This window comes from Ambystoma mexicanum, chromosome 1p (assembly GCF_040938575.1).
Source record: "Ambystoma mexicanum isolate Mex_15411 chromosome 1p, UKY_AmexF1_1, whole genome shotgun sequence".
NCBI lineage: Eukaryota > Metazoa > Chordata > Amphibia > Caudata > Ambystomatidae > Ambystoma > Ambystoma mexicanum.
In genome coordinates, this window is record NC_090921.1 from 124682347 (window position 1) to 124696923 (window position 14577).

Genomic DNA, 14577 nt, shown 5'->3' on the forward strand with positions numbered 1-14577 from the left:
AAAGGGATTAGAGAAATTCAGGCAGAACTTGGTGCGCTGATGCCCTATGATGAGCTACAATCTGTTCTCTCTGACATCAATTCGTGGCTAGAATCCTATAAATCAGAGCTTGAACTAAAGAAGATTTGCAAGTCTTGAACTAAAGAAGATTTGCAAGTTTAAGTGCAATACGTATGATTATCTCCATGACAAAGTATATACCTAGAAGGACAGGTTTACAACAACGTCGACTAAGAATCCGAGCAGTGATTTATCTAACCTATTCAGCTCAGATAGCGAGAATCCCACAAACAATACTTCTGACTGACATTACTCCTGTAGCAGCTGTCACTGAAACACCTAAGACTGACGCATCCCAACCCTCCATTAGCGGTATTCCGTTAGCGGTATTGATACATCCTTACCAGCAGGTAATATTTTATCATGGAGAAGATACCCCCTAAGAGAAACCGCCATGGGCGTAGACACCGGAAGAGACCCCATCCACAGACGAGACTTCAGAGAAAGAAGTTAGCGATCAATCTGTCCCATCGCCAACTGACGGTGAAAGAACTCGACACCCTTCAGAAGGGCCTTAGTTTCGCTCCCACATTTAGCTCCAATTTGTTCAATACTAGGGTGGACTTGTTCAGATTCATACGCCAACTCAAACTGCGTTGTTTCTTTGCAAATACTGCAGATGAAAGTAGGATGTCTGTATCAGACAAGACTCCTTACATGACTTTTAAAGGTAAGAGCAAACGTATGCCTCCTATATCTGTCCCTACTATCGACACCTTTGAGAAAGTGCGTTTCCGTGACCTTCAGAACAACTCTTTTAGATTACCCAGTTATCAAAATCTGAAAAGGAGTCAACTACATCGATACCTTTCCGAAACTGCTAGTCCAAAAGATGAGCACTTCTATTCGGAACACAACACACTTTCTCACCATTCTATCTGATCTACAGGTGACATCTAGTGACATTCTTTTTACCAGCAACATCAGAAGCCTGTATACAAGTATCCCCCATGATTTAGGCATTGAAGCCGTAGAGTGGTTATAACGGCAACAAGATGAATTAGGAGCCAACAAAAAATGTCTGCCTCTACTTTTGATGTTTATTTCACACAATACCTATTTCAAGTTTCATGACGTTTTGTTCTTACAGACTAACGGTACAACTATGGGGGCCACCATTGGCTCCTTTAGATGCGAACCCTTTCATGTATACATTCGAGAAAGATTATGTTCTGAATCATCCAGTCTGGCAGAGATACCTTGTATACTGGGGTCATTTCATAGACAATTTTGGCCTTTGGAGAGGGACTTTGGAGACATTAAACTAATTTCTTTTGTATGTGAATCTCATTGATGCCTGTTTATAATTTACAATGGAGCCAGACCCTCCTGCCATTCACTTTCTGGATGTTCTGGTTAGACTTAAACCCAATGGTTTTTGCACCACGATCTATAGAAAGCACACCGACAGAAACAACTTGCTACATACAACAGAAATAACTTGCTACATAGACTTAGCTTTCACCCTCCCCCCCCCCAAGTCTGATTAAGAAGTTACCATGTAGTCAACTACTCAGGGCGAGTAGAATAGTCAGTGATCCCATTGAGTCTTTGAATGAGTTAGAACAGATGTCTGAGAAGTTCATACACAGAGGGTATAGGGAGACAGACGTGAATCCGTTGAAAGACAAGGTCAGATCTTTAACTAAACAGACTCTAGTACCACAAGAGCAACATCAATGTCCTGATTTAACCTATATCTCCACATTCTCTGTTCAGAGCAATCAAATTAGAAAAATCATCAATAGACATTAGAACATCATCCATACAGAGAGTAGAGTACGTACACTATTCCATGAGCCTCCCTCCTTTACCTACCGACGTAGTAATAATCGTAGAAATGAATTGGTCAACACCAAAGGTAGATCCCATCAGGTTGGTCCTCAAAAACGAACGGGTACCTAACCATGTCTACATTGCTGCAACTGTAATAATGTTATCAACAGAGACATAGTACACCACCCTAGGGGCCACCCTAGGAGCGGAGCAAAGATTGCATTAAAAGATTTTGCCACATGTGAGACAACACATTATATATATGCCATAAAGTGCCCAAGTGTGTGTGTATTATTTTGGACAGATAAAAATGGCCGCCAGAAAAAGATGGAATGTGCATCGCTCAAACATTCGGACAGGTAATCCACATTCTCCAATATCACAGATCCGCTTTCATGTTTTGAAAGTTGTGTGAGGTAATCCGCTTGAAGATTTGGCAAAAAGATTGAACCATAGAGAAGCATTCTGGATACATCGCTTGGACTCTAACTCTATGAGGGATGAACGAGGAAATGTAGCTTACTTGTTTTTTATGATACGTTTCATTTACATGGCTTGGCATTGCCTACTAGAGATCAGTGTGCTTTGTGTGACATCCTATGGATGAGCCATCACGTGACTATCCCTTTACTTCCCCATAACAAGCAGCTTGCTTATAAATACACATTGTGGTATTTTTTCACTTTGTGTTTACAGTGGTCTTATCTGTTTTGTAGTTTGCATCTACCCTACTATTTGAATGTTGTCTTTTGAATTGGTGCAATTCTTGGCACTGAGTCACTATAGTTTCTTTCCTCCTTCCTTTCTTTATGGGTTTAGATAGCTCATATTTCTTGTCCCTACACGTGTCTTTTTGGTCCGCCTCTCTTCTTTCCTTACACAGGTAACTTGGCTCTGAAGACCAATCTGGTCGTTTCTCCACGTTTCCTTACTATTGATGTGGTCAATTGTCCTTGTTTTCGTTTTGAGTTTTGGTTTTTCTCTGGCATTTGCTGATCCAGTTTGCATACATTTATTGAATGTATTTTCCGATTGGTAGCTTTCACACATTCATTGGGCGCTTTCCTCAAACCTATTCTTTGTCTCTATCATTTCCAATGCTCTTAGCATCCACCATTAACCTAACAACTGGTATCTCCAGACGCTTCAACCTGTTAGTGCCAGGCAACCAATTCTTCTAATTGTGAGCTTCTTGTGATTATTTTACTCAAATTGCCAATCTATGGTGTTTGTTATTTTTGCTTCCTGCCCCATACATTAATTCTTTATGGCTCTTGGCTTCATTCTCACAGGGTGGCAGACATTTTCAGCGTCAGTTATCTCCTTGACTGTCCGCAACATGATTGACCTGATTGGTTATTTATAACGTGCTTAATACCCAGAGGTTTCTTAGCACGGACCCGGGGATCGAACCTGTGTTGCTCCGTGTCTTGCTTCCAAGGCGAGCACGTTGCCCCTGAGCGATCCTCCCGAGACCAACACTAACTATACTCACCTTGAGCGCCACAGACACATTTCTCCCATTCTGCAAGTTAGACTTCTTATTTTCTAGCACTGAAATCACAGCATTCTTAACGTTTGATTTTGGACAAATTTGATCTACTCAGGCTCTCATGTGGTCTTGTCTCGCTTAGTTACAGACATTTGTGTGTTTTGCAGAACTTTGTGTCTTTAGTTTTTACGAATTAGGGTTTTGCTAATTAGGAGCTTTATGTTTCTGAATGCTTTTGTTTGACTAGGCTCCTTTAATTGTTTTTATTAGGATGCACTGTTTTTTATTCTGTGTGGTTGACCTCTATTTTTGGTAAAGGTTTTGTGGGCACATTTGCGGTTTAGTGTGGTTATCACCTATAGCCAACGATTTCCTGGTGATCATCTCACATTTCTTTTTGTATGCTACGAACCAAGGTTTCTTGGTGTATGTGCGAAATCTGACAGCGGACCCACATTTAACCCAATTAACCGCCCAACCCCCCCTCAGGTAACAAAGAAAAGGGCAAGACTGGGGGTAAGTTTGAGAAGGGGTATTACAGGTATGGAGGATCCGTGAAGAACGGAAGTGGGAGGCCCGAGGGTAACACATGGTATCCCCCTTCCTAATCCTGATCTATCCTACCTCCCCCCTACTGTCATAGAATATTGTCTGGTCTGCATGTTCTGCCCTACCACAAGACCTTCCGTCAAACACTCACGATAGGAGGAAAGGAAGGGATTGTAAAACCCCAGGGCAGCCAACATCTTTCTCTTAATACAACACTAACTTATCCTCCTGTCCCTATAATCCTATAAACTACCGTGGGGCCCATTCCTTCCTTGTTAACCTCACTTACTGATGATACCAGAGCAAAAGAAATAGAACCACCTTCCTGTTATAAGGCACACCATCTTCATTTCCCTAAATACTATCCAAGTACTGTGATGAAGAAGAGGAAGTCAAGAGGAGTACAGACTTCCTATGAGAAACACAATTATAGTACTGAGAACAGGAAGATGCAGATCAAGGCACATCAACCTCTTCATTTTCTAGGCCCCACTAACGAGGCCAGGCAAGGTCAGGCAATAGACATTAACTATGCACACCTTAAGCCTGTCGGGTATTCAGGACAGTATAAAAAGCATCCAAGCACTCAGTGGTTAGAACGAGATCGGGAGATGAGCCACGGAGCCGTGGCTGCCCATGGCCAGGTGGAAAATCCAAGACGATGAGACCCTGAGGACTTACACAAGGGAGCGCCCTATAACAGCATGGCCAGAAGCCTGTCCCTCCAGTTCGGAGAAAGGGTCTGGAAAAGGGACACAGGAGGCGTGCTAATCCCTTTTTATGTGAATGTCAAGTGCTCGTTCCCCTGGGCCAAATCAGAGACCCAGGAGTGTCTGAGGAGCAGGTTGGAAGACCCTCACCTCAGACTACAAGGACGCTGTTCGTAAAAGGCAAGGAAACACAACCGGAGAGGCAAGCAATGAAAAAGTCTGGTGTGTCTGAGCAAGATACAATCTTATCGGTCAACCGCGTATGGTCGCGTCGGGTGAAACTGATAGAGGATTCTGCTGATAAAAAGTAACAGAGTGGTCACAGGCAGGTGTACACATTGTTGAATAGGAAGCTCCTGTGAAAAAGGGGTGATGTGCACAGCGTTGAAAACCGTGGAAAATAGAGATCCTAAAAGGGAGAGCTGTAAGAAAACCAAAGTGCGAGCAACATTCCCGAAAGTAAAGGAAAAGAGACTTTCCACCAAACCAAGAGCTACAGAGACCCCACAAGGTGAACAGGAGAGCTCAAACAAAGTAAGGCACCTGGTTGCGCGACCTGTAGTGGGTGGACCGTGCAGTCTGGGAACTGCACCACGACCAGTGGAGCCTTAGCTGTGAAAGAGAGCTGCATGAAGTACAGAGGCTACAAACCAAAAGAACTTGGGTTACAGTAGGGAAGGGAGTCCCACCAGGAACCAATGGAAGAGTAACATTTTTCTAGTAGGACTTTTTGAATTGAACTTTGGTACTTAACAGGAGGCAACATTGAACCAGTGGAGTATTTGTGAGTTGGAGAACAATCAAGAGGGTCTGGCTCGGGCGAGGGATGCCTGAGACCCGTTGCAGAAGTACATCCTGACAAGAAAAAGGTACTGTGAACCTTTGTCAAACCAATCTGAGTTTAGCAAATCCTGAGAAACTGTGGCACTTTCTAAACCAGATTGCCTTGAACTCCGGTAAGGGAGTTGTAGAGGAGCTCCATTGTCACGCTAACTTTACTTTGAGCATTACCAGAGTGTCTTGAACTTGGGGAAGGAGATTCCGGAAGAGCTCCATTGTCACATTAACTTTATTCTGAACACTATTGAGTTGCCCAAATCCCATACAACATATTTTCTTATAGAAGTGAGGGCAAGAATAGGTTTTGACACAGACAGTATTAGTAAATAGGCATGGCACACGACCACAAGATCGAAGTATATGTGTGACCCCGCATGACCAATACCACAGACATACCCACACCAGAACCGGTGGCGCTACCACCCAACATACATACCTCTTTTAAACCATGCACAACTACCATCGCAGCCACACCCCGACTGACTGGGGCGCTACCACTTTAAAGAGGTATGTGTGTCGGGTGGTAGCATCCCCAGTTCTGGTGTGGGCATGTCTGTGGTATTGGTCATGCGGGGTCACACATATACTTCAATCTTGTGGTCGTGTGCCACACATCGCCCAAGCAACATGAACCATGCATTGCCCACCGCAACAAAACACTCGTACCAAAATCGTGTTCACACACATATATACATGCTACCTCACACACCTAATCCATGCTCACTGTTAGTACAATCCATTACCAAGCTCTTACGGACTCTCTCCATATCATCAGAGTCAGCTTTATGACATGCATTCCAAACCATTGAATGCTGCAACCATATGTTTTGGTGTGAACAATACAGTGAAAACATATACGTTTTATCCATGAAATACTATAACCAAAACCAAAACCAAAACTTTTACGGAGCTAAGAGTCCATAGCCATTCTAGGCTCTAAAGAAAACCTAAAAGTCCATGTCATCTCCCGTGACCATAAGCTGAAAATCCTCAAACTAGTTAAGTCTAGGAACTTTACACCATGTCCAACCATACCAGAACCCATTTACACCTACAACGCCAGACACCTTTCAAAGCCATCAGTGCCTGAAAGGTAAACAAAAGCACAAGTAATCACAAAAGGACACTGAAGTACTCTCCGCGAATCCTCAAGTAAGTAATCCGACTCTGTCTTATTGAGACCAAACCCAACGGATCTGTCCTGCGCCGTACCATGTCCGAAGTCGTTGCGTTCCCAGAAGCAAATGCTGGTTTGCCTCTCACCATCCCATGACCCGACAACATCTCGCCCAGTTCCATACTTCAGAAATCCGTTCCACGCTGCACCATGTCCAAACACCTCCTGTCCAACGCCTCCATGCTCCGTCAGAATACGTCGGAAACGACCAGCAACTAGATCCATTACATTCCATTCAGGCGGCTGCGGTGTACACAGCCCCGTACTGGCTGTCACAAACTCTCACGCAGCCCGTGCTTCGCAGCCGATAGACTTCCTGGTCACATCGTGGACGCAGTAGGGTCCTCTACTCGAAATCCGCTCGAAAGTTCCTGTTTACATCCAAGCCGACATTCAGCTTCGTCAACAAAACGCGCATACCTTTTCACCAGCTGGGCCAGCCCACCAGGGATCCGTTCTGCCTCCTCGCTCTGCCTCCTGCAGATCCCTCCTAATAGGGAACGCTTTTCCTCTGCCTTACCCTGCGCCCTGGGTGATGGGACTTACTGGTTTTGGGAGCGGTGTTGTCCTTCCTGCTGGCTGTCCCTGTGCCTCCTGGAACCCCGCAGCAGGTTCCTTTGCCTTCCTTTCCAGTCTGATGCACGCAGGCCCAGCTTCAAAAGACTGACTTGTCGCCAATGAAATGAGGTGGGTTCCAGGCTCTTTATGATTACTTCATGTAAGTTTATTCCTGCTTCTTAGTTACAGTTCCACATTCAAGATATATAGGACAATAGCTAGGACAACACCGGCTCCCATCACCCAGGCAGGCCAGATGTAACTGCCACCACTGAGAACCCTCACACAGAACATTCCAGCATTCACTCAAACACTCCACGTGACATCCCCATCTACATCACATCACAGACAGGCACGACACGACAGTTACCACTCAATCAGTGCGTTTGTTCCCAGAAGCACTGCCTGGAACTTCCAGAAATGCTATGCAGCTGACACACAAGGCAGCCTCTCAGACATCTGTAGTCAGGTCATGGATCCCAAATAGGCCAGCGCCTCTTTATTATGTTATGTTATGTTAGGGAATTGTGTAGAGCGCAAGCATTCGCCCAAGGGCATCTTGGCGCTGAGAGGAGGAAGTTCCAAGGGAAGAACAACCAAAGGAGAGGAGACCCTTTTCATAAAATAAATGTCTATCACTTTCCTGAAAGCAAGGTGGTTAATTTCTTGATGGAAGTTCATTCCCTGCAATGGCGGCGGCTACAGAAAAGGCCCTGCCTTCTATCTGTGCTCGCTGATGAGGTGGTACAATGAGAAGGTCTTTACCTGAGGTTTCCCAACTGGTGCACCGGGTTCAGAGGGCAAATGAATCCTTGAAGGGCCTCCATGTAATCGGGCCGCCTCATCTGCTCCACCAGGAACTTCATCTGCATCTAAGGAGGCAGGTGTGCAGGGGTTGAGGGAGGGGAGGTGTGAGAGGGTGTTGGAAGAGAAGAGAAAGGAAGAAACATCAGCATCAAGTCAATATCAAAGAGGATAGCATTTGTAGGAGTGATGGAGCGCAGCATGGTGTCCCCTCAGCATTTGAGGTGAATGGAACCCTTAATCTCTCTGCCCACCCTCAACATCATATCTTTCAAACTGTTGTGTCTCCAAGGATGGGGAGTTCAAGTGTTCTGCAGTGTGATCCCATTGAAGTGGTGAACGTTTGGAGGGCGATACATGTCTGCTGGAAGGATGATCCCAATGAAGTCCACGGACCCCAAAGAAGTCTACGGGAGACACTTAACTTGACGGGAGGGTGGAATTCACGTTTACAACACCCAAATGAGGGTGAGTGGGCAGGTATGTAACTGATAGGCTTACAATTAAATCACTGTTAAAGAATCCTGTGCCCATCGGCAAGCACACTGCCAACCCACCATTTCAGACCTACACTGTTCCACACTACAGGTGGCCTGGCATATACTGGCTTCAGGTGGGGCTGTATGTTATGTATGTTCCACCCTATGGAAAAGGGTGCACATTCTGTAACATTCTAGGGAAAGTGATACTTCTGTACTGCCCGGGTTCAAGGATTCCTGCTCTACCCTAGGATGGGGAAATGTGGTCTGCACTGCATTAGAGTCCAGGGGGCATTTTATTTGCTTTCCAAAGGATGCCAGGGATGGATGTGGGTTTGTTTTTGCCTCAGAATAAAGGTGCCACTTTTCAAAATGTTCTATTGCCCTGGGTGGGAGGTGCTGGTTTGGTTCTGTCCTTAAGATAGGGTGTGCTTGTACTTTCCTGCCCCAAGGCAAGGGTTACCAATTCAATGCAATCGTACAGTGGGGATGGCTAGTCTCTACTGCTCTATGGTAGATAGTGCATGTTCCCAGGGTAGTGGGTACCAGTTCAGTAGATCGCTAGATCCAAGGGTGCCATTGTTAGACTTCTATCCTTAAAATGGCAGATCGCTATTGCCATGAGAACGGGAAAGCTATTCCTGTACAATCCTATAGCAAGGAATGCGGCTTCTGAACATCTGTAGGTTACATTTCAAGTTTTGTATCACCTTGGACGAGGCGGTGGCTATGTATCCCCCCCACCCCTTGCTGATGGTCATGCAGTTTCATCAATCCTACCTTCTGGGTTTCATCTTTCTTCTCCTGCTTTAGAATGTCTGTCAGGTTGATGAGCTTCTCCATGGCTTCCACCTGTCGGTTAAGATGTTTCAGATACATGCCGCAGCCCCTGCAGAAGGCCTCAAGCATCAGGCCGAAACGCTGGCTCACTGTCTTGCTGTGCATCTCTGACCTGGTTATGATAGACAGAGGGAGGTTTATATGGTACCTCTGCATGAACATACCTTGACAGTACCCAGCAACCTTAATGCAATTCCGAGACATCAGCAGGCCCGCATTCACGAAGGGGGTGGGGCTTAAAGGGGGCTTTATGTTTTGCCACCTCTGTATCCCAGCCAATGGAGGAGAGCAAGGCAGCGATTGGCTGTGGGAGGTGGCCAAAGGGACATGGAAAATCGGAGGGAGTCTGGGTTGTTCAGGTGTGGCCAAGGGAGGAGAAGGCTGACCAAGAGACTAGGCAAAAGGAGGAGCGTGGAAGAGAACTACAGAGTGTGCAAGGTGAAGTAGTGGTTGGTGCGTGGAAGTAGTATTTGGATGCGAGTGTGTGTATGGTAAGTAAGGTCAGTGAGACTAAGTGAGAGAGTAGGTGAGTAAAGAGCCTGAGTGAGAGGTGATAGAGAGTGAAAGAAGGGTGACAGAGAAGGAGGTGGCCAGTGTAGTTGGAAGAAGTGGGAGGAGAGCACAGTGGGAAATAGTAGGGGCAGACAAGAGCAGTGGGAGTGAACAGTAGTGAAGGAGGCGGAGTAGAAATAGGTGCGATATTGGAGGGATAGAGAGGGGGAGAAGGCAGAACGTGGGAGGAAGAGAAGGGAGGAAAATAGACAGCAGGGAGATGAAGGCTAGACCATTAGGGTGAGGAGTAAAAGAGCACGAGAGGAAACATTTGATCTAAAGCTTGGCGATTGGAAGCGCCACTTCCTGATGTTATTCTTCTTCTTGTGGGACCCCAGGTTAGGATTCACCCAGAAAACCCCAGAGGGAGCGAGCCACATAAAGCATTTGCCTTTAGGCTCTTACCATCAGGCAACAAGACTGTAAATGATAGAGGTTACCATTCACTGGTGCCCACCATGAGATTTAGGGAAGACTGCGTTGGGGTGGAGGGAGCGATAGGGAGGACGAGTGAGAGAGAGAGAGCAAAAGAAAGACTGCCCTTAGTTGGACCCTATTCAAGTTCCGAATAAAAACCCTTGGACCATATTTGGGAGGTGGGGTATTTTTAAGGCAATCTGTGGCCCTAGTAATGCCCAAAATGTAATGTGCATGATAGATATACTTGTGCAGTTGGACCATTAGCTATACTTCTGTTAATTCATCTGAAATAAAGTTATTTGACTTGAGTTGTCTTGTCACAGAGCTGACTGGTACCAACCAAGAGGTTTGCCACGACCATGGTCTGAACTTCAAACCTTTATTTGGGGTATAAATACAGAAATGAGCCAACTTAAACAAGAAATGGGATTGTCCCAAAAACTGTCAGGATTATTGTTCTCCATGGGCTAAACTGGGCCCCACTGCGTCCAGGGCGGACGTCTTTCCAATGTATTTCCCAGGCCTTATAGTGATAAAAGTGGATCCCGTCACCCTTTGTTCTCCAAGTGCTGCAGGCTTTAGTATTTCTCAAAACCTTTATTAGGTAATACATTACCTGTGGAAGAATACCCAACTCGCTGCCTTCCCCCTTTCACCCTGAACTCACCCGGAGATCTCCAGCTTCTGCTGCACTATCCACCATCTTTCTTGCAGCCTCCAACGCCCCTGCGATTCTCCCTGCCACTATTCCTTTCCCTCTGGCCTCTGAAGCACCTCCAAGACACACAACAATGGGGTCCTCTTTAACAGCGATCTTAAGCTCCAGCATTTGCTCAGCTGCACAGTCACCGCCATCTCGGGAAGATAGCTCAGGGGCAACATGCTCGTCTTGGAAGCAAGACGACATGGAGCAACGCAGGTTCGATCCCCGGGTCCGTGCTTAGAAACCTCTGGGTATTAAGCGCGTTATAAATAACCTATCATATCAAATCATGATCGATCTTAATATCTGCAAGAAGCACCCCTTCTCTTCCATCACCCGAGTCCTGACTCGCCTCGACTACTGTACAACTCGCCCCCGCGGCCTCCTCTGCGATCCCTTTGACGAACTCCTTAACTTTGCAATCAGCTCACCTCGCTCTCCTTCACCTCTTCTGACTGTGAATTCTTGCTAGCTATCCAAGGATTGGTCACTTTTGCCTACAGTTGGACCTACATTAGGTTCTAGATGAGGACACATATCAGGACTTAAAACAATTGTTGCACTAACTATGTGTAATTTCTTCACATATGTCTGATAACTGTGATAATATGTGTTTTTACAATATGTTCAATAGTTGCGACATTGTACATGCTTACCGTCTTTGGAATCGACGGTCTCCACACACTGCACGGTTCTGTTTGTGTTACACTCCTATTTTGTGTTTAGTTTGCTCATGTATGTTTAGCATAAGTGAATTTGCTAAGGAAGAAATAATCAGCTTCGCATTATTTGTTTATTTATGTGTAAACAGCAAAAACATGAGAAAAAATACTGTTACAGCCAATTAAAGAAGGCTGCCTTGATTCACACTAGTTGCAGCTGTGACCGTGCAAACCTAGAAACAGACTTTGGATGGGATCATAGAGCAGATTCATCGTAGCCAGCACAGTCTTGGAATATTTGAAACATACCTGAGCCATGGTATGTCCAAAACAAAAAGTGGCAGGACACCTTCTTGCTTCAGCTATCCATACACAAACAGTTCCTCCACAGACTTCTTGTCTTCAAATATATCCCACCTCCTGGCAATCTCTCCCACTACCCTACTCCTCACACACTACAGCCCTTCTCAATCTGTCCATTCCAAACACGCTCTGTGCAACATATCGCTTCTGCTCCATCCCCCAACTTGACCCCCTCCAGCGGATCTCCCTTTCTCCAGGTATGGAAAGCAAGAGCAACATTCACTTTTTCAGAGGAGCATTCAAGCACCACCTGCTTCACCTTGAACCAGCAGCCACCGCTCTTGCAACCTGCCAAAAATCCTCCATACAAACCAGTTCCTGTCACAGCCCACCAAATCATCCCTCTGCTAATGTCTTTGTGAATGGCCCACTCTGTGTTTGTTCCCGCTCTATGTACGCCCTCCGTAACACCATCACAACTAAGTCATGTGCCAACGATCCAATGCTCGTACATTCTTTCATTAGTCACTTGACTGCAGTACTGCCCAGCCTATTATTGGGTGCTATGTTTATGTTCTATACACACTTCCTCCTAAATAAATAAAAAAAGCATTCTTTGCCCAGTCCTATTCACAGACATAGGTCCATGCTCGCTATTTATAATCAACGCCAGAAAGGTAGTGCGTGGTGAGCAACATTAAAATAATTTCCTAGCTCTTAGTATTCCAGCTCTAAGATGGTTTGGGGCCTTTTCAACCTAAAGTCGTCAGTTTCAAAGTTATGCTATTCAGGTAAGTTTACCATTCGATTGGATGATGCCAGTGGCCACAACGTAAAGTTTAAAAAGATAAGGAAAGTTCAGATAAGAAGCTCTCCCAGCCCCCAGGTCCAGCCACACAAACAGACCACCCCTCTACCCAGGGAAGCAGCAGCTTTCCCCAGGAAAAGGCATTCCATATCAGGCAATTTTCCAGCCATGAGAGGGCGGGAAGAAGGTCAAAGAACAATATTGTCAAAGGACAGGCAAATATCTCATGGCATGGCCATCTTGGGGCTATTGCAAACGTACACCAGGAAAAACACGGTAGGAAAATATCCGCTGCCACCAGCCCACTCCAGACACACTGCATTTGTAACCCGCAAATTACAAAATAAAATGTTCTAAGGATACAAAGTATTCTAGCCACACTTCACTTTAAGGTGATTTGTAAAATTACATGAAATCCAAAAATGAGAAACAAAGGCCCTTATTACGAGTTTGCTGGTTACCCGCTGGTAATTCCAGCAAGGTACTAGCAAACCAACCCTACCATCTCAGCTGCGAATATATTCCGGTCCCATCCAACTCTATGGGATGGGATTTCCGGAATCACCAGCGCTGGTGACTCTGGAATGTATTTGCCAGTAGGGACCTGAACTATTGACAGGTCTAGCCTGCCGGTAGATCGCTGCCCCCACCAGCAAACTTGTACTTCCCTGGTCTGAAAAAAATGCCAGTGTCGGAATTACTGCCTTTTTATCCAGCATCTGTTACTAACCGGGGGAGTCGTAATGACCCCCCAAAGTCTAATGGACTGACCAGTTCCTCCATAATAATGAGGGCAGATCAAGGTAAGTAAAACAGAAGGTTTTAATTACATCCAAAAAGTCAGGGCAGGAGACAAAACAAAGCAAAAAGAAAGGGTCTTGCATAGAGTTCTACAAGAGGAAAGTAGAACACATAAAATCTTTCCCAACACGGGGTCACCTTAAGTGGGCCGGGTATGCCCAGGCATGGGTCTTACGCTTACTCTGCCTATAGTCCCAAATTTTACCTCCTTTATGCTGTACCTTACTCAAGGGATTTTGCAGCATTCTGCAATCCAGACATTTTCTTCTTTAATTAAAACATCTATATGTTCTAATGAATTGGGAGCTATTCTGTATGAATACCAAAGCAAGTCCCAATGCTCGGATCACCGGGTGATGGTGACAGAGCAGGTGGCACATACATTGCCTTTCCTTCTTCCCTGATCTGACCCGTCTTGAGTCACTTCATACCGACACTTTAACCTTCCAAAGCCCTCTGCAGCCACTTGCTTTTATTTTAAATCCCTCTGATCTGACCACTCCCTCTACGACCACCCCACCCATTCTGGTGGGAACTCTTGACCTTGTCTTTCTCTCCAATTCACTCTCCTCGTTTGACCTCTCCATTGACCCCCTCTCCCTCTGAGCACTCCATTGTTCACTTTAACATCTCTACTCCTCATCTCCCCCCTTCAATTCAGGCAGAGCTCTTTTGCCACGTGCCGTGATGATGTGAGGACCACTCCCCAATCTCTTTCCCCTATTCATGCCTCTTCTATTGCCTGTGCTCGCTCTGATTCTCACTATGCACTTACGACTCCATTTGATCAATACTATCCAGCTCAGACATTAGCGTTGATCACCTCTGAAATTCAGACCCTCAAAACAAACCTGCACCATAACCTATGATGCCGACACCTAGGCTACTCATAGCATACAAACATTCCCTCCTGCCCTAACCTCTGCACTGGACTCCACTAAATCCTCCTACTTCACAAACCTAATCTCCTCCCTTCGCAATCACCTCCAAACCCCCACAAACATTTACCCTCCAATCTTTGCTCACACCTCCTAAGCCAACAT

At 45.6% G+C, this 14577-nt stretch overlaps 1 protein-coding gene across 2 annotated transcripts in view; it reads right to left on the reverse strand.

Annotated features, from left to right (window-relative positions):
* The window catches only part of LOC138567041 (phosphatidylinositol 4,5-bisphosphate 3-kinase catalytic subunit alpha isoform-like), a 363865-nt gene that overhangs the window by 46593 nt on the left and 302695 nt on the right, over positions 1-14577 (reverse strand). For both annotated transcript variants that reach the window (XM_069644869.1, XM_069644877.1), the window contains 2 exons: positions 9226-9397; positions 7928-8034 (listed from right to left, as the gene is read on the reverse strand). In XM_069644869.1, coding sequence (XP_069500970.1) covers positions 7928-8034; positions 9226-9397 — 279 coding nt within the window. The remainder of the gene's footprint in view (positions 1-7927; positions 8035-9225; positions 9398-14577) is intronic.